At 35.4% G+C, this 27,742-nt stretch overlaps 2 protein-coding genes across 5 annotated transcripts in view; one reads left to right on the top strand and one right to left on the bottom strand.

The window, feature by feature from the left end:
* LOC142336132 (glycine receptor subunit alpha-1-like) overlaps positions 1-17,121 on the bottom strand; it is a 31,739-nt gene extending 14,618 nt beyond the window's left edge. Inside the window, exon 1 of one of the 4 annotated variants that reach the window (XM_075384704.1) lies at positions 16,123-17,121. The gene's annotated coding sequence lies outside the window, so the exon portion shown is untranslated. The other 3 variants (XM_075384710.1, XM_075384705.1, XM_075384706.1) reach the window with 3 other exon arrangements.
* LOC142336595 (uncharacterized) overlaps positions 1-21,212 on the top strand; it is a 72,403-nt gene extending 51,191 nt beyond the window's left edge. Inside the window, exon 15 of the mRNA XM_075385506.1 lies at positions 20,091-21,212. Coding sequence (XP_075241621.1) covers positions 20,091-21,044 — 954 coding nt within the window. The 3' untranslated portion in view covers positions 21,045-21,212. The remainder of the gene's footprint in view (positions 1-20,090) is intronic.
* Positions 21,213-27,742: the final 6,530 nt, after the last annotated feature.

The following is a 27,742-nucleotide window of genomic DNA, read 5'->3' as shown; positions in this document are numbered from 1 at the left end:
CAATATTTCGCTACAATTGCTTGAAAGTCCTGTCGGAATAAATAACAAAGATGACCTAAATGAACGGTGACGAGCCTTGAGAAAAGATCGTCTGCCAAAGAGTGTTGGTTTGTGATGTGTATGGTGTATGTGTTTGTAGATTTTGTCTGTGTCAGTGTCTTTCACATTGTGCAACACTTATCCTTCTACAATGTGTTAGAGTTTTCGTTTTTGTCTGCCGAATAAAAAAGGCATTTTTTTGTTCAAACAGTTGCTTTCGGGTACTCCCAACGGTTTCTCTGATAGAAATTCTAAAAATCGAATTTAACTTTTCTCCACATTTCAGAACCTTTGAAACATTTCAGAAAATCTTCAGAAAATTTGTTTCAAATTTTGGTGTCATTATTACAATTGCCTATACAATTGCTTTAAGAAGTCCACGCCTATTATTCCAAATAAAACACAAGAAAGCTCGAGGAAAGGAGCGGCGACGAAAGGTACGGTGAAAAACGATGGGTAAAGTTCAGTTGGGTAAAGTTCGATGGGTAAAAAGATGGGCAAAAATGAAATACAACTACAAGCCCTACAAAAATATTTTATTTCATTTTGGCAACTGAACTTTACCCATCGTTTGTCACCGTACCTTTTGTCACCGCTCCTTTCCTCAAGCTTTCTTGTGTTTTATTTGGAATAAGAGGCGTAGACTTTTTGATGCAATTGTATAGGCAATTGTAATAATGACACCAAAAGTTGAAACAAATTTTCTGAAATGTTTCAAAGGTTCTGAAATGTTTCTTGAAATGTTGAGAAAGGTTAGATTCGATTTTTAAAGTCTCGCAGACTTGTTACCAGCTAGACTAAATTAAGACAATTTTGTTTTCAAACTTACTTCAAACATAATATTGACACTAAAGTTTGGAATGAATCATTTTAAGTTTATCGGATTTTTTTAAATTCTCGCAGATGTGTTCCTAGCGAGATCTAAACATCATATTGTTGGTTTTGGACAGATTTAATTGCGCAATTTTTAACAAAAAATAAGTGTTTTTTGAAAATTTTCTACGGTTCCGGATAGTATTTGCACTATGCCTCTTATCGTGCCTTACACTTAAAGTATCTAGCTCTCTCAAACCAACTCTTTCACTCTTACACGCAAATATTAAACAAACACACACACGCTCAAAAAGACACTCACAAACAACACACAACTACAAGTCCGACTAAAATATTTTTGTGTGTTGTTTGTTTGTGTGTGTGTGTGTTTGCGCGCTTGTGTGAATGTATGTGTATGTGTGTGTGTGTTTGTGTAATATTTGCGTGTAAAAATGAAAGAGTTGGTTTGAGAGAGTTTAAATTTGTCCAAAATTTGTCCAAAACCAACAATGTTGTTTAGATCTCACTGGGAACACATCTGCGAGAATTAAAAAAATCCGAAAAACTTTAAAATGATCCATTCCAAATTTTAGTGTCAATATTTTCGCTACAATTGCTTGAAAAAGTCCTGTCGGAATAAAAAACAAAGATGACCTAAATGAACGGTGACGAGCCTTGAGAAAAGATCGTCTGCCAAAGAGTGTTGGTTTGTGATGTGTATGGTGTATGTGTTTGTAGATTTTGTCTGTGTCAGTGTCTTTCACATTGTGCAACACTTATCCTTCTACAATGTGTTAGAGTTTTCGTTTTTGTCTGCCGAATAAAGAAGGCATTTTTTTTGTTCAAACAGTTGCTTTCGGGTACTCCCAACGGTTTCTCTGATAGAAATTCATGGTTGTTTTTAAATCCTCGAGAGTTTTTTTTTGCAACAGACTGCTTTGCACAGACTCACACGAGCTATCTTGTTTTATTTGCTTGCTGTTTCGAGGCAGATGACTACGAAAATTAAACACAAAAAGGTGATTATCTCTTGATTACTATTTGAAGTGGTTGAAGGTTTCTATATCATTTTTTACCTTCTGTGGGTTTTGCTGGAAAAGTCTTCCCTCGAATCACGAAGTAAAGAGCGAACAGAATAATATTGAGGGAATCTTATGCTTATTTACAGCTTGCTACGTTTTAACAGTATTACAAGCTCATCAGGTTATTCAGAAAAGTATATGCACGCGAATTTTGTTGTTTACTAGCCCCGTTACCTGCTCACCGGGCTATTATTTTGCTTTTAATTTTTGAACAAACTCGAAAAAGAGTATTGGTGATTAATTGCAATTATTTGGGTCCTCTAGGTAATTTTATGCAATTTTCTGCTCGGCTGGGTTCCGTATGACCGATACGCCTTTCGAGTGTTTTTTTTCCCGCTTGTTTTCTCGATGTTTCCTGATATATTTTGCTCTCATTCAGAATTTTAATCACCTGAACTCTGAATCTTGAACTGTTTACTACTAAAAGTGTAATCAGAAGTGCCATCAAATGCGCTGAATTTTTCAATTAAGGCTGTTGTCTATAATAACTATAACATCATTTGAAGCCCCTTTGTGTATTTTGTGCCCTCGGTTTGATGAAAATGGTTAAATTTGATCCCCCAGCTGTCAGTCGTTTGTGATCTAGTTTTATCGGTAACTTCTTTTCATAGGATATGCAGTCAAATGGGACACCTTAAAAAAGAGTTCAGGTCGATCTGCTGAAAAAAAGCAGAGCGAGTTTGGATTGGATTGGTCTCTTATACATTACTCTCAGGGAGGGAAAGAAAAGTTGCTGTAAAAAATGTTTTCTTAGCGAGCAGAAATTTTGTTCACTTCCGGCTTTTTTGGTTTTAACTTAGCTCTTTGACCGAACTGGTTTTTCTTACACATTAAAAAGTAATTAATTGTCCTCAAACGTTTGTAGCAATTATTTGTAGCAATTATTTGTAGTTTGTAGCAATTATTTTAGTCCTGCGGTCTTTTTATGCGATTTTTTGTTGACTCATTTGACTTTTCTTCCTCAAAAACTGTATAAACAGGTGGCGCTCGCAGGGCACTAAATTCTAGAGCCCTATGTATTACTGATCTGTGAGAATACCATTCGCGAAAACTGTTCTGAGAAAATTTTATTGTGTGGAGAGCGGTTCTTAATCTTAGTTTGACTCCCTCAGTCACTCCCCCTTACCCCCACTCAACACTCCACCTTTCCCCCTCTCATCTAGCCTTCGCAATTCTACCCCCATGGCTTGACCACCCCCACACACGCACACTCGGTTACCCCACCCCTCCCCCTAATGCTAACATCCCTAAGCCCCAGCTAGCTACTACCGAAGTCAACCGCTCGCCGGTCGTTTGAGAGCAATTCAACCGGCGTTAGTCGGTTATGTTTGTTCTTTTGCTAACATTATAAGCATTTATTAGACTTCTCTTTCCAGTTTTGAGCTATGTCATCGTTTTGTCGCTCTGAAGCCGTTTTCATGGTTTTTGTTTTTGTTATTGTAGTTTTTTGTCTTTAAAGAATTTTGTTGTTTAGTCGTGATCGTGGCTTGAACGTCTGGAGTTTCTGTTGATTACTTCAATTTTAAACTCGCTTGTTAAAGAAAATTACAAAAATTGGTTAAATTATGTCAAACTTTCGCCTGCTCTTCAAATTTTTTCAGATTAGTTTTATTTAAATTGTCTATTTAAGGATATTTAACGGGCTCTATTACAGGGAATAGACTATGGGCGACTTGTTCAATGAAATAATATCTTGTTTTTTTTTCTGCTTTTCGGGGTCTTTTTATTGTTCAATGTTTCATCTGTTACGTTGTCAATCAGGTTGAACACAGACAATATCACTGTGACTTCAGGGTTTTTTGTAGAACTATTTGTTTTTCTTATTTTCTTTGTTTGTTTTTCCTTTATCGCAGTTTTCTGGAATATATTTGTCTCATATGGTAAGTCAATAATTGAGAAGAAATGGTACCGTGATATTTCCTACGAATACTTGCTCTAACTTTAGAAATGGTTCGTGTTTCACTTAGGTAAATTTATTAATGTTTTATGGAAATGCTTTGTGAAATGCAATGCGCAAAAGGTCATTCAGTAGTCCAAATGAGCTGTCCTGTTACTAATGATAAGCTATAAATGCATATAATGGTGTCTAACCTTAACGAATAGTGATGACTATGAGTGGGTTACGCTTGCTTCTTTCTAAAGAGTGAATAAAAAGTGATCCATAAATGCTTTTCTCTCGCTCTCGTGACTTGACAGAGACAGCGTTATGGTTGCTGTTATGGTAATTTTAAAATTTAAATACATCCAGAACGCGCTGGCAGATTAAAGAAGGAAAGAGAAAAGAAGGATAGAGATGTGCCTGTTTGTATTGTGCTGCTCCCTTTGGCCAATTCAATCATAAGCAAAAGTTACTTTATTTTACCAACCTACTTACCCACTTCCCTTGTAACAATAGCTCGCATGCACGCACACACCCATCCGCGCTCAAATAGTAAGGGAGCGGGCACGGCAAGCAAGCGAGCCCAGAATATGGCTTCGAGATAGAACTCCTCGTGGGCCATTGTTTGCACCCTGCTTAAGTGATAAAGAAAGCAAGAGGATGAAAAGCTTTGCCATAATTATCTGTCTTAATGAAAGGGAGGGAAAAGTTCGAACTTTATCTTAGCCCGAGTAAGTACTAATAAGTGTAGTAAACAAAATGGGCCAATTGTTGTGAAGGCAGGTGACTTAAGGTAGATATATTGAGTGGGGACAAACAAAGTTTCAAAATTTGATCAAAAATTCCACCCCTACCGCAAGCAGAGCCTCTCTTGTTTATTTACTTAGGATTGAATTGCTAAGAGGATTGCGAAGGAGCCAGGAATAAATTTTGAAATTTCTGAGAAGGGGACCGCATATTTGAATTAAGTTCTAATTAATAATGAATGAATGCTTGATAAATATTATTTGTTCCAATTGAATGGATTCTTTATTAAACAGAGGCTCTGATATATTTAAAAGCGCAGTGGTGAGGAATGAAATAATAATGGACGTTTTCAATGAGTTTTCGTGGTCTGTTGATAGTTTTCTTTAGCCAACGTGTGCCTCGAAAATTTAATAAAAGGGGCCACTGGTCACCGTAACTGAAGAGCACTCCAAGTAAGCTGTGGCTTCACTCGCTCGATACTGAGTTGTTTGAGGTTCAAACACGCGCAATTCTCCCACTCGGAAGGATAAAGGATAACGCTCAATATAAAAGTGTTAAATTTTTCATTTTTCCTGAATAATTTTCCTCTTTTTGGTCAAATTAAGGAGGCTGTTTTGTTTCTCAGTTGCTCACTCTTCAGTTGCAATAATAATAAATTGCTGCTACTAAAAGAGTACTTTTATGGTGCCAATCTATCCAAAAATTGGTAAAAACTTATTTTTATTGATGCAAATTTACTTAAGTAAAAGCGAAATTGTTTTTGGCGAAGAGGCCAGAAGTAATACAAAGATAGTTTTCGACCTGCCTATATGTTAGTGTAAAATGTCGAACTTTTGTTTGTGTTATGGTAGGTTGGTATAGAACTGTACCGCTAAGTACGCACCTATGCATATCAGCATCTGAGCGAATCCGTAGATAACGGACATGTGCAATATGTCACATAGTTTCTAGCTAAAAGAAAATTCTTGTTTAAGTAATACTTTTATGAATTTTCATGCTACCATATATATTCTGCTGAAAATCAATGTGGGATTTGAGTATAGCTATTTACGTTATAAGTTTTTGAGGTAAATAAGATTATTCTAGTGCCTTTGAAATTTCTGTGACTGTGGTATCTCATTCTTTGCGAATAAACGGAGGTTTTTTACTCCATGGTCTTCAGACGAAGTGCTCAGACAAGGGCATTGTTAAAATCACTTCATATTATGTTGACGATATTTTCTTCTGTTTTAAAGTTGGGGGGGGGGGGGGGTTTCTTTTACGATTTTAGTTCTGCTGGAACATTGGCAATAGTGCTTTATTGGACACTGAAATTGATTACAATTCATTTTTACACTTGCTTTGGGCGAAATATTCGATTCGGAGACTTACAAAAAATAACGCTGATATGCGCAAAGAAATTAAATTTGAGTCGCCGTGCTCTAGTTAAGGGCCGCACAAGTCCCTCTCATCCGAATGACTTGACGTGGATGATGTGGACTTCATCCGAATGATGTGGATTTTTAATGACTTGACCACCTAACTAGGGCTGTATCTATCTGGCAATTAATTGCTCTCGAACGAAGTTTGAAACAATTATTGTAAATGTCTTAAGTCTTTTTATGCAAAATTTTTGCTCGACCATTTTTGCGTTTTCTTTGTATAAGATTCTGTGACTTCGGAAGTGGTTTTTTCAACCTTCACTTCATTTTGATTGATTTCAATTGCTCTCATTCTGAAATGAAATTTGTTGCTAATATAAGTGATTGTTAGCGGTGCAGTAACAACGTGGTTGTAGCGTAGTGGTTAACATGTCTGACTGCTGTCTTGGAGATCGAGGGTTCCAGCCCCTATCAGGTCCGAGCTTTTGAACACGTAAAACGTTTCTAAGCGACTGCCCCTCTAAATAAAATTGCCCCCGCCTGTCGTTTGAGAGCAATTCAGCCAGGCTTAGTTGATTTATAATTTTGAACAGCCGACAAAGCACTGGACTGTTTGAAATTTCCAGTTTTCAAATATTTTGACGTCAGTAACCATAGAATGCTAAAAAGTAACTGATTATATTTTACTTTTTAATTAGTGTTTTTTGTTTAAATAATTGAACTGGCGGGTTATTGAATATGAGGTCAAAACTATTTTTGAAGAAATTGGTCCCAATTTTGAACTTCTGAGACAAACCCACAGGCGCTTTTATGCTTTTTTGTTAATAAAATGTAATATTGATAAGTATTAGTAATTATTGATAAATTTTTGGTATAAATTTATTTAAGTGAAATAAAAGAAACGGAGTAAAGCCCATTTTCTAAGTTGTTGATCTGAAAATCACTTCACTTGTTTTTGATCATCTTCTGATGCCACTATTTTAAAAGACAATTTTTTATCAGCGTTTGTTTTTTCTTAGTAACATAGTTGTGTGGTCGAAAGGCCATTTATGCTTTCCATTGCCATTGTTTGATGTGTGGACTCTGTGTAAAAGTAATATTTTTATATTTACCTGTTTTAAAGACTTTGACGCCGCTTAATTTCTTTGAATTTCAAAAAGGAGAAGTTCAATTTCCTTTTTGCTGTTTTGTACGCGTCCTTTTTTCAGTTCCTCTCCATTCTTCAGAACCTCTGAGAAAACAAAAACTGGCTGCTCGTTGAGCTGAAAGGTTAAAATATTATTTTGTAGGAAGAGAATATATTGTTTATAATTTTTGGTCTCATTTCAAGAAATTTGTACATACGTCATCCTATCTCATACAGACTGACTGAGGCTTTTTAGTTTTCATTCTTAGTTTAATTTTTAGTTTTCAAAAATTTTGACGTCAGTAACCATTAAATGCTAATTAAAAGTAACTCTGAGTTTATTTTACTTTTTAGTTAGTGTTTTTTATTTAAATAATTGAACTGGCGGGTTATTAAATATGAGGTCAAAACTATTTTTGAAGACATTCGTCCCAATTTAGAACTTCTGAGACAAATGCTGAGGCGCTTTTGTGCTTTTTTTTCGTTAATAAAATGTAATTTTGATGAGTGTTAGTAAGTATTGATGTATTATTGGTATATATTTATTTAAATGAAATAAAAGAAACGGAGTAAAGCCCACTTTCTAAGCAGTTGATCTGAAAATTTATTCACTTGTTTTTGACCATCTGATGCCACCTTTTTGAAAGAAAATTTTTTTATCAGCGTTTGTTTTTTCTTAGTGACATAGTTGTGCGATCGAAAGGCCATTTTTTCTTTCTATTGACTCATAATTTGATCTCTCTGGACTCTGTGTAAAAGTAATATTTTTTACATACCTGTTTTAAAACCTTTGACGCCGCTTAATTTCTTTGAATTTCAAAAAGGAAAAGTTCAATTTCCTTTTTGCCGTTTTGTACGTGTCCTTTTTTCAGTTCTCCTCCATTGGTCAGAACCTCTGACAAAACAAAATCTGGCTGCTCGTTGAGCTGACAAGTTAAAATATTATTTTGCGGGAAGAGAATACGTTAATTATAATTTTTTGGTCTCGTTTCAGAGTACATACGTCATCCTATCTCATACAGACTGACTAAGGTTTTAAGTTTTCATTTTTAGTTTAATTTTTGAATTTCAAATTTTTTGACGTCAGTAACCATAAAATGCTAAAAAGTAACTCTGATTTTATTTTAATTTTAAATCAGTGTTTTTTAATCAAATAATTGAACTGGCGGGTTATTAAATGTGAGGTCAAAACTTTTTCTTTGAAGACATTCGTCCCAATTTTGAACCTCTGAGACAAACACTCAGACGCATTTATGCTTTTTTGCACAATATCAGTTGTGAATTAGTTTGCTAAAATTAAATTAAGCTGCTGAAGAAATTCGCGGAAAAGGTTTCCGATTCCATTATATGAGTTTTTGTCAGACCAATGCCAATTTATGTTGTGCAAAATTTATGTTGCTCAAAATTTATGTTATGCAAAAATTAGTTTGCTTAAATTAAATTAAGCTGCTGAGGAAATTTATGCACAACATAAATTTTTGCTTAAATTTTAAGCGCTGCAATATTTAGTTTGCTAGAATTAAATTAAGTTGCTGAAGAAATTTGCGGAAATGTTTTCCGATAGCATTATATGAGTTTCTGTCAGACCATTGCAAATCTATGAGCAATAATCTATCAGGTATGTACTACTCAATTTTTTTTAATCAATCATAAAATTTATTGATGATTCCATCTTTTATTGATAGTTGGAAGCATTAATTTTTGGGTTTTTTCGTGAAGTTAGACCGTGCCAAGCGTTGTTTCAGTTTCTTCATACTATGTTCTTCCAGTTGTTGATTTTATTAATCCCTCTTGGACGAAGTTGGAAGCAATTATTGTAAACGTGTGTATGAAAAATGTGTGCTTGACTGTTTTGACTTTTGAGTGACTTTGACGTCATTGACTTCGCGTGATCTAAATTGTTTTTTTTTCACAATTTTTAGCAACTGAAATCAATGGGGCAGTTCACTTTAAGAGTCAAAGAAAAGCCACTACTAATAAGTAGATCATGAAAGTTTAATTAGTTGAACATTGTTGTTCAAGAAATAAAGATTATCACAAACCAGCCACCAAGAGTAGTTTTTGTTGAAGTAATATTTAAAGCAGTTGTACCGGGACAATGTGTATTGGGTCATTTTTTAAAAAACTTACTGAGGTAAAATAGGAGCTAAATAGGTAAAAATCTTTGATGTTATTCCGCTCTGAGAACTTTTTTTCCTCTTTCGACTCTTACTAGTTGTCGTTTTTACTAATTGATATCTATACTTTGAAGAACTGGATCATTCTGCTTTGATTGTTTACTATGTTGCTGCCAACCATGAATTTCCTCTTTTTGTCGTCCTGCTATCCATTTTTGATAATATCATTATTCTCAAATAGGCAGATAATTGATATTAGACCTCTGGCTCTTATTTCAAAGGGTTGGAAAACTGTTCTGTTTTATGCTGTAATAATCTCTTTCTATATCTTGGTCACTAAATTGGTACTTCACAACTCTTTTGCCCTTATTGATTTTTCCAATTACGTTTTAAGCTTTTTGGAAATAATCAAAGTGTCGATTAATGTGTCTTGTTTTGAGTTTTACTAAGATAAATTCCCAGAGAATGCGATTTGAACTGAACAGATGCTGAAGAATTGAGGAGAATGCAGAGAAGCAAGGTCGTAAATTAAAAGTTGTTGTTTAACTGTCACGATGCTGAGATATTTATGAGTTTTATTGCGGAGCGTTGAACTAGGTTTTTAGGAAGAAAGTTAGGAGCCATGCCAGCTCATTCATCGGAATTTCTTTGAAACGAGACGGGGGGTAACCTCGGAGGCACCAGACCAAAGCCGCTTCGATCGATTAATTTAGGTTAGTAGTTTTCTGGCATGCCTTTGAAATGTTATTTGCACGAATATTCAACTTTGTGTAGACTTAAAGCCCCTGTCGTATATAGACACTTGTATGGAGGTGCTAATGCATTCCCTAGTTTGAAAGTCCTTAACAGTTTTTGCAGTTATAACTTGGTAACCAATTTTTTGAGCATTAACGCTCAATGGAATTTGGTATGAGATAGATTGCATTTGTCTATCTTCTACCTACTAAGCGACGCTTCTTGAAGCTAATTGTTGAAGTGAACTGAAATTGTTTGTCGCAAAGATCTGACGACCGACTTTTCCTTTAAATGTCGTATCACGATAGATTGTCTTTGCATGTCCTTAATTTGGTTAAAATGTAATCATGAACAGGAAGTTTTGGTGTCCTGCTTCATTGCTACTACTATTTTAAACGCCTATCAATGATTCCCATTCTTTACCCCTTCATAGTACGCGATATTATTTTCAATAGAATTGAGACAATCTGCGAGCAGAATTTGGGATGTGTAGGGGTTTGGGAATTTGTTATGGGGTGAAAATCTAGGAGGTGGAATGAAGTATAAGTTTCAAGATATGGTGGGTGGGTTCAAATGGTGAGTCAAATGAATAGTTTGAATTAGAAATATTTCATAGAGAGAATAAAAATGCATCCTTGAATTGTTCTTGAAATAACTGAAGCAATCCTGGAATAGACTTTTTGTAATCACCAAATAACGTTTCATCTCGCAATACGACGCTTTTTGCACAGCCTCCAGAATGAACCTACAAGAGAACTTAATGAAAATTTGTTTGAAACTAAATGTGCTGGAGCCCCGGTTACATGGCAATTCCAATTTACCCAATGCCATTATCCCCAACGTGCCAATTTACTCAATGCCCTTTTTGTTCAATAATTCAATTACAAATTAGCAGTCGCCATTACAAGGATGTTTTAAGCAGACAACTTATTCCATATTCGGTTTTGATATTCATATCAACTCCTACCGGTCGCTGAGGCATGGTCATTATGCTATTTAGTCATTCTGGTATTTAAACAATAGGGTAGAACAAAATTGGCATAGGGTAGAATGGAATTAAGTAAATTCTCCTGACATAGCTGGAGCCAGGTTGTGATAATCGTTGGACATCTAAATCTATTAAATCTCCTCTTTTTAGCAAGTTTTTCAACTCCTGAGAGGTATTTGCCAAGGTGTTGCAATTTAAAAAAACTCGAAGATTTGCATGGTAGAATGGAATCTAACGAGGATCTTAATTGGAACCGTGCTCTTAGTTTCACTTAGACCAAAAAGGATAAAGAAATTATGCTTAATCTCATTTGTGCTTGTAAAGTTCAGTTGCGTTTTCACTATTGTTACTGAGAGTGATTTGCCACTTTGCAGAAATCCTTAATTTTTTGCATTTTCTATTTTAAGCAATTGTGGGACCCGTAGATGATGAAATTGTGATGATTTATTTGCTCTCACTTTGATATTCCGCCGTAAACTTTAGCAGTTACTGTAGTATGACCCAGCTTATATCTTAGAAGTTCGAGAAATCACAGTTTTCTTTGTATAATCTTCAGCAGAATCCAACAGTTTTAGCTAACCTAAGTTTCAATGCATCATCCTATTGTTTGTTTAAATGCTGTCAACCGAAGTTTGTTGCAATTAGATTAGACCTGTTAGTCTTTTTATGCTATTTTTTGTGATTGATTTTGCGTCTATTTGACTTCTCGAGTGACTTTTTCACGTCTGAATTCTTGATTTTTGCTTCTTTCGGTCTAAATTGCTGTTATTCAAAATGTAAGGCGCTATGTTAATTTGCTGCAGTGTGTTACTAAACCTCCAATCAAAAGAGCGTCTAAGTTGGCTTCATTATAAATCTCGAGTTGTGTGTAATAAGCTTCAATACCCTCGTTTTCAGGCCCTCAGAGGCGCTATACCCTTTTGTGATTATTTGTCCGGTTGTGATAGTTTCATATCAAGTTCCACGTGCTGCTCAGGAACGACCATGGCCCGCGAGGCATGGCCAAACTCGCTAAATGCGCAGCTCGTTCACTGTCAAGTAGGTGTTCGTTTCCCATCCAAAATTAAGTGGTGTTTTTTCTGTGGGTTTTTTCCGAAACCGAGTTTCTACATTAAGATCTGAACAAGATCCCCTAAATTTATATTGAAAGGGCTTTTTATTGCTGTTAATAGCCGCGTCAGCAATTCCAGGTGCCTATTATTGCGCTCCTAATTTTTTTAAACCGTCTAACAGATTTTTGTTTCGTCTCACCCTGACTTCTTGGAATTGACTTTTTCAATGACTTCAGTGACTTTACTGCTTTGCAATTAAAATTTGTGTTCGTGACGTCATTTCTGCTTTTAAGTCAATTGCGTGACTCACTCAAAAAAATGACTTCTGAACTCACTTATGGAACTTTAAGTTTTATGAACATTTACTAATTAAAGATCAATAGTATATGCCAAACTTATATGCCCTAATTCTTGAGTAATAGAGTAATAGAGTCTTGAGTAATAGAGTAATAGAGTCTTGAGTAATAGAGTAATAATATCGAATATTAATTTTGAAAAAGATCCATTAGGTATTTTTCCTTGTTTCATCAGAAATAACCATTAGAGTGTTAAAGAACATCTTCCTAGACAGAACTAAGAAGCAGATTGCAAAACGAAGAGGCAGAATTCAAAAATGATCCGAAATATTAAGTTAGAAATTCTTTAAGTGAGCAAAATTTGCTAAAATTCGCGATTTGAAATATATTCACAGCCAAAGTTTTGATGAATAAATCCATCTGCGAGATCTTTTTACGTTTTAAAAAACGAGTAGACCGATTATGCTCATGCAAAATCAAAAATGTCAAAATATTTCGAAGAACTTCAAAAAGTTCCTATCAGATTTTGGAGTCAATATTACTATTACCGATTCAATTGCTTCTAGAAGTTGACACCTAATTTTCCAGCAAAAAGAATCAACATAAATGAACGGTGATGAACATTGAATAAAGCTCAGCTGCCAAAAATAAATTTTGGTAAAATGTTTTTGGAGAGAATTGTTTTAGTGTGTGTGTGTGTGTGTTTTGTGTGTTTGGGAGCTTGTGTGAGTGTATGTATGGATGTACGTATTTGTAAGGTGTGTGGTATAAAGAGAACTAGTGTGAGAGAAATAGTCTGAAAAACGGCCAGAAATCTTGAAAAAGTAGAAGTATTATGCCTAATATTTGCAACAAATTGAGGCTTTAAATTTCGGGAGATTATTAATTGTCGCATTATGCTCATGAAACATCCCTCCTCCCAATCAAAACAACAGAACCAGCCTCCCTGCATACTCGCTCACATACCCCCTTCCCGCCTACATACCTCCCTCACCTATCAAACCCCCACACCAACAACGCGCTCCCCACGCCTATCCACACCCCTCCCCCTATCTAGCCCCTCACCACCTAACAACCATTATCTACCAACCCCTAAAGCTATCAACTGAACCTACCTAGCCCCCAAATAAACATATCCACCAAAGAGAACTACCAATACCTTCACTGCTCCCTCTACATACAACCCTGAACTAATAGCTGTCTGCATTTTTTGAAAAATATCTGTAGTTTTATTAGGCTTATCATTCTTTCGTCTCTAGTGTTTTCTTTTGATATTCTGTTTTTGGTTGGGTTAATTGAGAGATTACATTGCATGACTCTTGCAGTCCTCTCCAATTTTATGAAATGTGTTTTTGTGCAATTTTTTTCCTGAGCGATTTTTTGACTCTGTGTGCCCAATTCGTAAAAAATAATCCTGGAGACATTACTTCATTCAGTGTGTGAAAGGGTGTTCTGAGAGGTTGAATCCCTTGCTGCGCTAACCCTCCGTTGAACTGACTTTCATTCCACGACAACCAATCCACCTCATTTAAGCGTAGCCACTCAAACTTGCTACCACACTCACTAGCCACTATCGACCACCCAGACCCCATCCCTTCCTCCGCTCATGGTCACCCCACCCACCCATCTCAATTAAGTTAATGCTGGCCTTTCTTAGCCTCAACTAGCTGCTGAGGAAGCAAACTGATCGACAGCCGTTTGAGTGCAACGTAGTTGGTTATAATTTCATATTTCCGCTCGCATTGAAATGGGCGCAACTAGAAAATGGAAAATATTTTGGTGGACAGTGAAAAATTTGACTGTGAGAAAAGATTAATTTGGTGAATAAAGTATTTATCGACTAAAATCGTCCTATGATATTTCGTTCGCATTAACAGTCGTTCAAACTAAACTCAGTTTGCAATAGTAAAATTGACTGATGCTTTCTGCCAACATCAACTTCTCGAGTCCAGGAGAACCCAGTGTGTGTGTTTTTTTGTGTATGTGCGAGCTTGTGTGAGTGCATTTATAGGTGTGCGTATTATGCTTTCCAAAGAAAGCAATCAAGTTATAAAAGAGTGTTGAGGAGCCTTGGGTAAAGATTAGATCCAAAAAATACACTTTTTTCTGTGTTGGTGTTTGTATGTGTGCGCACGCTTGTATGGGTGAATATAAGTGTCTTTGTTTTTATAATGTGCGTGGTCTGTGTGTAAGAGAGAGAAAGAGAGGGTTAATGTGAGTGTTAGATCCTTTTACTCTGGGAGACTAATAGAGACCAAATGCAAACGCTCAGAAATCATGACAAAATTAGAAAAATCACGGATTTGTCACCGATTGCTAAAAATAGGTCAGAAACCAAAAATATGCGTTTCTCTTTCTTTAATTTTCGTTGATTTTTTAAAATTTAATTTTCCCATTGTGCTCATGAGATATGAAAATTTGAAAAAAATTCTACAAACTTCAAAAAGTAACATCTCAAAGTATAGTTTCAAAATTACAATTATCAATGCAGTTGCTTTAACAACTCACGCCTAGGTTTTTTTTACAGAAAATGAAAGAAGACCCAAACGAGGGGTGGCGAACCCCGAGTTGTTCCGAAAACAAAAATAAAAATTGTTTTTTTTCTGTTGGGCTTTGTATTTGTGTTTTTTTTTATGTGTAATATGGTGTGTGTATATATATATGGTTTTTCTGTGCCTGCGTTTTTCAAATTGTGCTACACATCTTTCTAGAATTTGTTGAAGAGTTTTCGTTTTTGTCTGTCAAAAAAAAGACGGCAAATTTTTGGTTCAAACAGTACAAGTAATTTTATCCAATGCATATAAGTTGTTTTTGAATAATCTTAGCGGGTTTTCTGTCAGAATTTTAAAGTTGTTTTTGCAACCTTGAGAAGCATGTTGGAACATTCTGTGCTATGCACAGACTCGCACGAGCCGTCTTGAATGTATATCTGTTTGTTTGATAGAAATTTTTTAATTTGTATCCTTTTAGATATGAGTTTAGGGCTAGAGTCTGAAGTCGCCCATTTCATTTGAGAGCAATTATTTTGACGCTAGCGAGTTGTTTTTTATTTGTTTAGCTCTCTCATAAGGACCTCCTAAGAGAAAATAGCATGCGAATGAGGTACCTCAAATTTGGCTTCTAATTGGTCTCATAACTGCGCGTGTTTCTTAATAAGTTACGGATGTTTGATTTTTTGAGTAATTTACGGAGGATGGAGTTTATGAATTAGCAGTAACGTCTTCTTCAAGAATAACGGAAAACAAGGATTTATTTTTTGTAGCCAGGAAATCTGCCTGTCTGTCTACTTGCTTTGTTTGAGTCTAGGCGACATAAAACAATTTCAATATGAGCAATTATTAGATGCATATAGAATACAATGGTCGTTCCTCTTTGTATGTGAATTTTCAATTTCGCTGGAAATATTGGAATATGCTACTCCAATGCATTTGGCATCCTCGGCGACAATCCATCTGTGCCCACATTTTTAATCGAAGCGGAATTATTGGAAAATTGCCTTTGTAATTGGATATTTTGTAGAAGCAATTAAGAAAAGACGCTGCCCATAGAGTAGATCGATGCAGTGTCTTACTCTTGTCTGATCTGTACTCTATTTATATTCATAGAAATGTGTTTTTTTTTGCTGGGATATTTATCCTTCGAAAAATTTCATTGAATGGGATTTTCCATTTCAATTTATCTTAAACACTAGTGAGATGTTAAAGCTTTGGAGTAATTTTGATGATATTGAGTTTGTGCATACTACACTTGTCAAATTTTTAAAAACTTAAAACTTGATAAGTTTTGATTGAAATTATACTCAGCTTTTGAACAATAATGTCAAAATAGAGGTTTGAAACATGAGGTTTATTATTTGAAAGAGCAAGTATAACAGAAAGTTTGATTACCTTGATGATGAAGATTGTTTGAGGTAGACAATAAAGATGACAAATTGCACAACCATGAAATCGGATGATTCCATTAGCTAAGTTTTATGCGGGCATGACTGAGAGGATAAGGGGCGGCAGGTGAAAGGTTGAAAACCATCCATAATCGGACGCTAAAAAGTCTCTTGACATTTGGAAAGCCCTGTCTCCGTCGATTAAAGTTAGTTTGCTCCACCAACGCCAACTTGTATGCTGCGTCTCAAAACGTCAATTAACACAACCGTATCAAAACGCAGTCGCGTCATTTGCAATTTGTTGAACTAGGGAAAAAGTGGTTTACTGTTTAGAGTACAAAAGGCTGACTCAAAAGGAATACTCCATTTAGGTCGGAGAGAGAGCGCTCTTCGCTTCAAACAAATTGCAATCGTGTAAATTGAAAGAGTTTGTCAATGTTATTGAAAGCAGACTGAACAAGACGAACAAACAATCTTTGACTTTTACGGCGCTTGTATAAAAAATAGGGCTAATTTTGTGTGTTATGGTCCCAGATGTATGTATAAAATAGGTACAAGTGTGCTAGGATGTTTCTTATTTGTATGTTTGTAGCTTGTTGATCAATTCAAATTTAAAAATTGAAAGGAGGATTTGGATACGCATGAAAGACATGAGTGTATACATGTATGCGTATGGATAAAATGAATACGATTGAGAAAAATGTGTTTTTAACTGGTAGTAAATTGATTTTGGTAACATGAACAAAAGAGAACATTTATATTTATTGGCCTGTAAATCAATTTAAGCTTGTTTCATTATGAAATACAGATATAAGCAATGTGGAATCGCTAATGTGCAGCCATTTTATCTATAAAATATGCAAAACAAGTACCTCAACTGAACGGGATTGGATTGTGTTGTGTAGTGTTACCGTTTATGCTTTGAAGATCAGATAAATAGATTGTGGCCCATAAAAATATCACCTGCGTGCATGTTTCTAGACTTGCCACTACCTAAGGCCACCTATCCTTGTGTAGTGGAGCGGCCGGCGTCGTCTGATTCGATTTGATTCACTTCTGAAGGCCCCATAATTTAGGAGGATCAGCAGCCTTGTAAACGTGTTCCCTCCTGCCCTTAATTCCACCACTTTCGACTAAGCTCATGTTGTTAGGCGATGGAAAGTGTGTTAGCTCAAAGAGCGGGAAACATGTGTAGTTTATCTTGATTCAACTTGGCTCGACCATTTCCGCACTTAAAGCACTTAGGACTTTTAAGGATAAATTATTGTTCGCATTTAGCAACTCTCTCACGCTGATTAATTTATGTCCCGCTGTGTTAGTCTTCAAGGCATATGAATGTTGACCAAAAGTTTTTTCAGTTCTTTCCGATTATGCTCTATTATACCTACCCACCCCCATCCCCTCCCCCAATCGAATTCAGCTTAGTCCCACTTCTCCGCAATTGTGTCATAAGAGGTATCTTAATTTGCATGGTGACAATAATCGGAGCGAGCATTTGTGGGCCTCTTTTGAGGAAGGAAAAAGTTTATGCTCTACGGGTACCAACTTGTCTTCTCAATGTCAAGTGGGCTTAGCGTTTTTGCCCAGAGCTGAGAAAGGTTTTTGTTGCGAATCGAGAGGCGTCTGGGCAATTATAACAGACAGTTCTACTTGGTTATACTCTAGCTTTATGTTCTATTGCTAAAGAAAGTGTCTAAGTTTGGGGGCTGTGGGGGCGTCCCTCAAAATCTTGTTACTGTTTCACTCTTTTTGCTTGAGGTAACACTGATTTATACCACAATTTACGCGTGTTAGTTGTTAATTGTTGTAAAGGCAGGCTTCAAAGCACTGTTTAATGCAACAGCAATGTCAAATGTGCTTAATCAGGGTAAATGTGGCGGAAAAGTTTCTATAATAGCAAGACACAATAGAAGACATTCAAATGGAATTTAAGTGCCCGGTTTAACTAAACAGTCAAAACGCCCCACGACATATCAGCTTTTTGAATATAGATTTACGATTTACTGATTCCTCGTTTTGAGGAATACTGTTTTTTGTTAAAGTTGTTTTCAGCAAACGGCATACCTTTTTTGAGCTATATAGCATGTACGAAAACAATAATTTCATGGAGACGGGAAAAATCGCAAAGTATTATGCCAGAAAATTATTTCTGAAACCCTCCGATTGTACAAGCAGCGTTTGTTCAAGCAGATATTGTACAAGCAGACATTTGATTGTGCAAGCAGCTTTTCATCTTGGTATCAATAGTTATTTTTAGCTGAAGTTTTTTTTGATTTGTGTACAATGTTTGGTTAAGCGTAATCAAATTGACTGGGCGAAAGAGACAGAACTTGAAATACCTTCGAGTATATAGTTCTTCTCCTGATCAGTTGGTAGAGCTTAGTCACATAATTGGAGCCACATTTTTATTGTGATCCTGGTCAATAAAAAGCAAAAAATTTTTTGAACTTTGTGATATTTGATTGTTTATATATTTAACTAAACACAAATCTGCTAGTCATATTTTCCTTGAAATTGATTGAAAAGTTATGTCTGTTGGTGTCTTCTCCGAAAATGCACTAAGGTTTGGTTTCTTGCGTTCTAAAAAGGCGCTAGTAAAAATATTTAAATCGGGTAGCTCTTTTGTCTATTGGAAAATGTTCGAGTCTTCTGAGCATGTCCTTTCTTACTTTTTCCTCAAATTTTTTTTTTGTTTTACTTTTCTCGTCTCCATTGGTAGCCTCTTCCACGTGCGAATATAGTTTCCAATAATTGAGCCGTTGCTCCATTCGGTCTTACATTAATTCAAGGAAATAATATTCCTACGCTCATGTATGCTAAATACCGCGTCTTCCGTACATTGAACTTTTCTGTTTGGATTTTTTGGCCTGTCAAAACATGTTTTGAAAATTTTCCACGGACAGTTTTGTTATTTGTAGCTCCGCGAAGAATTTTTGCTTCAAGAAGCAGATCTCCGTTCAGTTTCGTATTTGGTTCAAGAACACAAACTTTTATGCTCCAATTGATTTGGTTGTTGATTATATAAACCAATTGCAATTGGAAAAAATGGCACTGAAATTCAGGTGTGATAGGACAAGTGATTTCGAAAGTTTTATGCTAGTTATCAAAGGTATTTGATGACGTATCAAACATAATGACCTGAATTGCCGATGCCACCTTGTTCATGATTTTGTTAAACTGCTTTTATTTAGTCGATTACTTATCGAGAATAAGGCCTAAGTAGCGACAATTATCGGATTGTTTAAAAGAGTAACCATTAAACTGCTGGATGCGTTTGATAAATTGTTATTTCTGAAAACCATTTTCCGTTTTTCCTTCATTCAATGACAACTTAATTTGTGTCATATATTGATCAGTTTCCTTTAACATGTTTTCAGCGTTCTTTTGCAATTGACCATTGTCCTTCGCGTGACCTACAATCGCTGTATCATCTGGAAACTGTAAAACTTCTCAGCTATTTCCTATTTTCTCGCTTAAATCATTAACATACTGTGACCTAATTTGAAATCATTTTCCTCACACCCACTTGACTTTTGGACGAGAGAAATCGCATACTCTTTAAATGGTAGTGTAGCGCCATGTGAGATTAACTTGTCATAAGGGTACGGTTCAGCGAACCTGCTGAGGAGTGAATTCATTGTATTAAAGCGCAATTTTTTGACCCCCACATTTTACCCTCCGCTCTTAACCCCTAGTGAGGTTTGCCTCCCTAAGCTTAACCTAGAATGGTCCCAAACTAACATTAAACATTTGTAACTCCTGTAGAAACATTTGTAGTGCTCAATTATTTCAGACATTTTTTATACACTTCAGAAGTGTTAATTAAGAGTTAAATTTTAATCGGAAATATCTTGAAATTGAAAAATTCCTGTAGCAAGTACCAGAACATTTATACGAGGTGTAGTTTATTTTTGAAGCTGATCCCTTCTGATTAGCGTGATTATTAGTTGTTTCTATTTCAGTCTTTTGTTTCAGGAAATAGCTCTACTTGCTTTGCTGTTGATGTTGGGAACCCTTTGGCTCGGCGTCACTCTGTTTAATTTCACAAAAAGTCCCTACCTGGACTCAACTAAACGAGTTCTTCTGGCTGACTACGCTCTTCCTTGCTCTGTCGTCATCTTCGCTTTTGTTGGCAGCTATCTGGCCGATGATGTTGAGCTCCCAAAAATTGAGGCGGAAAAGGATGAGGAGTACTTCAAAATTCCCGACATTGCGGGATTGAGTGTTGGGGGTTGGCTGGTATCATTTGCAATGGGGTTCTGTTTGTCTATTTTGTTTTTCATCGACCAGAATATCTCAGCTTCCTTTGTAAACAACCCTAAGAATAATCTGAAAAAGGGACCGGCCTATCATTTGGATTTGCTGGTTCTGGCAGTGATTAATGTTGTCTTATCCCTCTTCGCTCTTCCTTGGATCCATGGAGCATTGCCCCACTCGCCTCTCCATGTACGTGCACTGGCTGAGTTTGAGGAGCGCATGCAGCAGGGTGTAATGACAGATGTGGTTGTGAAGGTACACGAAACAAGGCTCACGTCTATTTTAGCCAACGCGCTTATTGGAGTGTCAATCTACCTGTTCCCGGAGCCAATTGATTGGATCGCGATTCCAGTGCTAAATGGGGTGCTTCTGTACGTTGCAGCGGTATCACTTTTGGGCAACGAGTTCTTTGAGAGATTGTTACTTTGGGTCACTGAGCAGAGTGCGTACCCTCCCAATCACTACGTTCGTCACGTTACTCAGAAGAAAATCCACCTATTCACCTTTTTGCAAGTTGTGGAGTTGGTTGTATTGTGCGGGTTGGGATTTGCACCTCTATCGTACCTGAAGATGGTATTCCCTGTGGCACTTGGAGCTTACATGCCAATTAGGCATTTACTATTCCCAAAGATATTCGAACAGAGGTATCTTGAAGCGCTAGATGGACATTAGTTGTTGGGCGAACAGATTGCTGACTTTTTATACGCACTTATGAATTTAGAAACTAACAAGGCGGCTCGGTAATGTGCAATGGCACATAAGGTTCCGACCCCGCCCATCCACAATTTTGGCATAATTGTCTACCAAATGAGGAACAGATAGAAAAACCCAAAAATTATTTTTTGCGAATCCCAAACAAGCCCAAGTCTTTTTCAAAAAATTCTGTATGAACGATAAGATAACCTCCAAAACAAATAACTCAGTGGAGTAAAAATTTATGCATTAAATTGCTGTAATATGTCAATATTAAGAAAGCGAGTCAAAACGAACAGCAAAATCAAACAACAACAACAACAAACATTAATTACATCAAAAAATTTATGTCCCTCTTAAAAACTAAATTTAATAACAAAGTCAACATACCGTCATATAAACCTGAAACTAAACAAAAATAACTTATAAATCACCAGAAAACATATGCGACCAGTCCATAAAAAGGTTTGGTAACAATTATACAAAAAAGAACAAAAACAGTAAAGTAAAAAAATTAACTTATTTTTTTGAAACAATTAACTTCAAAGTAATAAATACCATTAAGAATAAATTGATATTACCACAAATTTGCGATTACCACTGCTTCTATAGATGGGCATTAGGACCTGACCTTATTCATTTTTTAGAGCGGCTAAAAAGAACAACAAAGAACAAACAAAATTTCAATTGAAACTTGCCAGAAAACGCTGTCAAAACCGTCAAGCAAAATTTTGGCACTCAAAATATATTTGATTGCGCCTTCTTCATCATTAATAAGACTAGGTAACAAGTAGACAAAAAAGCGAAGTGCTAAAGTATGTAATACTTTAATTTTTTTTTCGAAACAAAATTACATTCAATGTCATGAAAGGCACTAATTACAAAAAGAGCTATTTAAATATCGTCGTTTATTCATGAAAAGGAAACCCTCGAGACCTGTAATTATCCAGAATTTTTCTTGCATCTACAAAAAGAACGTCAAATATGACAAAAATCAAATTAATTTACTTTTTTTTGTGAAAAAGCGGTGTCGAAGCCAGTAAGGTCATAACAAAATCTTTAAAAAAAAGATTTTGGGACACCAATCCCTTTTATTCCCTTGACACCCATAATGTCATATTTGACCTGTAATCAACTAACGAGATTAGGTAACAAAAAGAAACATAAAAAAAATTGCGAAGTTAAAAAAGTTTTTTTTTTCTTAATTTTGGAAAACGATGGGTTTGAAAGTCATAAAAGCCATCAGCTTTCTGCTAATATCAGAATATCGGTTTTTCTATTCTTCCATGAAAAGCCAATGAAAGCTATCACTATACAGGAAATTACATACGACCGAAACAACAAAGTATAAATGACAGTTAAGACAAAATTAAAAAATTCAATTGATTTCTTCAAGAAAGAGGCGTCGAGGCCATTAAAACGATGATTTATATCTTTCAGGATTTTAATATGTTCAATTGTGCTTTAATTTGAATGCTAATAAGGTGACATGAGAACTGTCAATAATGTGATAATGTGACAAAATTAGAAAAGGTGAAAACCTGGCAAATATCAAAACAAACAAAAATCTAAAATCTTGTAGTATCAAAGCCAGAAAACAATAATTTCAGGCTTAAAACTGCAATCGAGAATAAATGTTAACTCAGTAGAAAGAAGAAGTAGTCTTTTTCTGCTGACACTAAGCTGAAAGTTGAACAAATTAAGAAAAAAATAGAGGAAAAGTTAATTAAGCCATTATTTATTGAAAAGTCAATTATTTTTAAAAAAGAAACGACCGTAAACTTTCAATAAAAAAACTAAATGCATTAGCCTGGAGCTGTTTAGCAAGCGATTTGGTTGAACCTATCACTCCTGAGCTTTGATTTGATATGTTCTGTTCTTTATTATTAAAAAAAAGTCTTGACTCGACTGATTACAACCCGATATTTTTTGGATTGTAACAGTCCAAGAATGGCCCAAAACTACCCCTGTTAATACCTATTGTCCGTTAAGAACAATTGATTTTTCGAATGTTGTAGATATAGAAAATTTCTGAGTTGAAACTCAAAATAAATTTTGCATTTTTGATAATCAACGAGTAAAGTTAGCAAAAAACGGCAAAGTTTTAACTACAAGGCACTCTCTGCGGACTCTGAAGTAGAAATAGCCCCCCTTTGAGTCTACAAAGATTGTATGAGTGTTGCTTGGGGGTGTACTGTAGGCAAATTTAATCAAAGTGGACTAAAGTAGCTTATTTCGTGCTATTGTTGATGAAAAAGGCTAAATTTTGAAATGTTTATCCAAATTTTTTGACCAAAAAATTAAATCAAAACAATCAACAATGCTTGTTCGTCTTCAAAAATAAAACCAACGACACTATTCTCAAAAATTATAACAAATTTTAGCAAAATTGACGAAAATTTAGGCAAAAATTCCGGAAAATGTGAATAAAAACAACGTGAATTCACTCTTCTTTTCTCAGAAGTTTAAGCCTCGATAACTCCCTGTAGAAAACGAAAATTAAAAAAATCTTTTTAATTCCATATTCTACGCTGGACGAGCTTTCTAATGATACCAGTCTCAACTCTCTACGATGAATATATCGAGCGGCGAAAATTCACTGAACAAAAAAAAAAACCCAGTTGAGTATATAGTTCCTCCCCCCTCAAGAGGGTCGGAACAAATATGAGTTTAGGTTTATAGTTACACGGAGCAAATAAAACTGTATCATTGTGCAAGGTAAAATTTATGAATATCATGTGATAGTAAATGTTGAGCTTTAAATTTTGAAGGAATTCTATTTTCATGACCTGAGACTGAATTGTAGTTTGTACTTCAATACTTCTGTACAGAAATGTTTTCCCTGAGCTCGGCTTTCAATGGCGGAAATCTTGATTGAGGTCTATATTAGCTGCAAATCTGGAAGCTGAGCGTAGCTATCTTGCGGTGATCTTGTCTTTTATATTATGACGCGGCGAGGAGTTATTGTAACTATTAGCACCAGAGCGATAGCTGGGGTAATTATTGGCCTTCTCTTGGTTTTTTACTCATTGAATTGTATTGGGGCACTGTCTTTTTACGACTCAAGAGGAGTATTGGAGAAGTGCTTATCATTTTATTGCAGTGAATTTCGAAGCAAGAAATGAAACGCGTGAAAAAAAATTGAAGTGGTTTGCGTGCTGAGTGAAATTGGAAAGGAGCTAAAAGAGAGTGGGTTTTTTTAATACCGCTCTTTTCGAGAGAATGAGATCAATATATATTTGCTTTACGATTCGCGAATTTCTTTACGCTTGCACAAGGGAGAGCTACTCTTGAAAAGATATAACCAGCTAATTAGAAGCCAACCAGAGGAAAGTACTAACTTGGCAATACCATGGCGTTCATACCACTTAAAACATAAGGCAAAACGATTTGGAATTGTGAAGTAAAAAACAGGAAAAATTAATACTTCAGGAGCATTGTTTATCAGAGAAAAATTGCCGAACAATTTTGGCAAGCCGGGCGAAAATCAATTTAAACAATTTAGGTTACCTGGTTTAAAATATATTTAAGACAGCGAAATTATTGGAACACGAAAAATATTTCACTATGTATATCAACACTTCATTTGCCTCTTTTTAATCTTTAGTTGGGGCTTAACTACCCTCACAATGGATCAGAACACATGCCAACAATTTTGCGGTCTGAAATATTTTGTTTCAAAAAGATATAAAGGTCAACTTTCTTTGCTTTATTAAGTAATTAAAAAGAATTCGAATCTTGCAGAAATGAATTTAAATTCATTCAAGTAGACTATAACTCTTGATCTATAGCCTGGTGTAATAATCTGCTATTGTCGTTCACCGCTATTTTATTAAAGAGTAATGGCATTTTCCGAAAGCCTTTAACTTCCAGTATGGTTGTTGGAAAACATCTTTGTGAAGGTTTTTAATTTGAACTTCCGTTGAAACTTAATTTTTGCTTAGATGTATGAAAACGATACCTATATAACGTTGTAAACACGATTTTTAGACCATGAGCGAACACATTAATTTTGTCTCTGCTAGGTACCAGAGTGGGACAATTGTTGGAAAAATCGTAGTAATACAAAACCTATTGACCACTGGCAGACTCAGTGTTCATTGGAACCAGATATTCTTCACACTAAGACAACCAATATGAGAGTTGATATAAAAAAGCAAACCTGTAAATCAGTCAAATTAGAGACTAGGTTGTTTTGTTGACGTCATCTACCCTAAAACGGCTTGCATCTTTTGTTTTGTCATATGCTTCACTGGATCTTGATTTCAGACCAGTCGTTCAAGAGCAACTGAAAATTTCCGGCCCCACTTCTTTCATCTGTCTGATTTCGAGCATTTGCACTCCACGCCTCTAACAATTTAACAGACTTAAAGAATATTTGGATCTTACATTTTACTAACCTCTTTTAGTCTGCCAAAGAGATTGAACTGACATTACGGTGCAAATAGAACTTTCTTGCAATTTTGAGGCTTTATGGGGCCTTTTTGGACAACAGTGCAAAACTCGACAGATATTGCCATTTCACGTCAATGTGTGTCCACGTTGAAAAAGCGATGTGTTAGCTGTGCAAAACAGTGACGGAAAAAGCATAGATTCCGTCATTCTTATCCACAGATAACGTAAACGTTGTCCACGATTCTGTGCAATTAATTCTTCACAAAAATCATCAATTAGTTAAAAATTTTGCTGCTCATTTATTCAGCATTTACTTGCGACATAATTCAGAGATTTAAATGTTTTTCCTCAATAACTAATGTTGCTCATCGGTCAATTGTCCCGTTTTTCCGCAATTAGTTTTGTTACGGAATTCTCTGGCTCAAATCACCAACTAAGCTCTTTCTTTCATTTCGGTTTAATTAGCGTAATGTATACCATCGACGAAATTAGCTAAGGGATGGGGTGGACAAGTTATGGTGTGAATAACAGTGCAGGCGAGCGTAGAAAACCAGTGACGAGTGACAAGATCTTGTCCATGTCCACGCTTGCTCTAAAACAGACATCGTGGACCAATATGTCGGATTTTTTTTTTTTAGTTTTTGACGCAAATCTGAACGACTTTTGCCTAGTGTCACTGTTGTCCACTCACTCGCAATCTGAAAACATGGTCGTAAAAAATGCTGACATTTTTGAATAAAAAATGTACTATTTTCACCGGAAGAAACAAATAAGATAAGGTGGAGCTCTGCAAAAGTATTTGGGTGATACGCACTATTTTCCGGCAATATCATCGACATAAAGATAAAAAGTTCTTTTGTTTTAGTTAATTTTAAAAGTTAACAGCTGAAACAAAGCCTGAAAATGTTTTACAGCTCCAATAATTGAACTTTGGTCACAAAAAAGTACGTGATAACAAAAAAGCTTCAAAGTGTTGGTACCGTTAATTTGAATTGGCATAAAAAAGCAATTGTTTTCAACTTTCTCTATGTGGAACCAAATTGTGGAAAGTATTTTTAGTTTTTTTTCGTTAAAGTTGAGCAATCAATGGATTGTTTAAAAATTTGCGGCTTTTCAGAAAAAGCGACGCTTTTATATTCTCTGCTAAAAGTTTTCTTCTTTAATGAAAGTTGTCTTTTTGCAAACTGATATTTCCATACTCCAAAGATTTAGAAAAATAGCAAGTCTAGAAATTTTGGGGTTTCTCAACAACTGTTCTACGGTCAATATGTTGACAACCCAAATCCAAATTTTTTGCTCGGCGTTATGAACTGCAGAAGTTCTTTAGAATTTTAATGAGAATGAGCTGAATCTCTAATATTGATAAAGATTGTCGCCTTGAATTCAGTACCAAAAACAATACGAAATTAACTGCTTTTCTTACCAGTTGTAGCAATTGTTCCATTTTTCCAAAATGAGGGTATGTAAATGGTAGGCTGGCTTTTTCCTTTCTCTTCTGTCAAATTTCTATTTTTTGTGTACGCATCGTAGTGAAAAACGAGAAACATCTTTTTCCAGATCTTTTAGCCTATTTTTGATTTTATTTTTAAAATAAATATTTTATTCCAGATTTAAAAGGTGGAGCTGTTTAAAAAATTGAAAGGAAAACAAGAAAAGAATAGTTCATGAGGTGGATATAAAACTAGATGAAAATGGTTGTTAGAAAATCGACAGAAAAATAGATATCCATAATTTTATTTGGTCATATTAATTTATTTGAAGAAAAAACAAAATTTCCCAAAAATGAATTATTCTGAAGACAAAAACTGACAAAAAATTGTTAAGTTCTTCCTCCTCTTCTTAATGCCCATTTTAGGCTTGAAAGTTTTTGTAGTTGAGAAAATTTTGGATTCAGCCAAAAAAGAAATTGAGAAAACAAATCTTTATCAAAAAGAGAAAAAATACATTTAATTTCGCTTTTCCTATGAAGTATTGAACGACTTTCAATTGTAATAGAAATATTAAAATTTCTATTGCAATTGTTATTTTCATTGATTTACTTGTCTAGAATTCCTATAGCACTGATTTCTGTTGCTCTCCCTCTTTATTTGCAGGAAAACGCTTTTTCAAGAGAAAAAGGAGAGAAAGCTAAAGAAAATTGAAATTTTCTGTCTTTCTGATTGTTTTGTGGCCAGTCGCACAAACTTATGGAGGAAAGAAGAGCCTCTTTATGATAGACTAAATCTTTCAACTGCAAAAGCATGGAAAATTTATTGCAACTTTTTTTAATTGATGAATGTGAA

Source organism: Convolutriloba macropyga, chromosome 3, assembly GCF_964194025.1.
Source record: "Convolutriloba macropyga chromosome 3, txConMacr16.3, whole genome shotgun sequence".
NCBI lineage: Eukaryota > Metazoa > Xenacoelomorpha > Acoela > Convolutidae > Convolutriloba > Convolutriloba macropyga.
The sequence above is the reverse complement of the archived record's forward strand: the minus strand, read 5'-3'. Positions and strand labels throughout refer to the sequence as shown.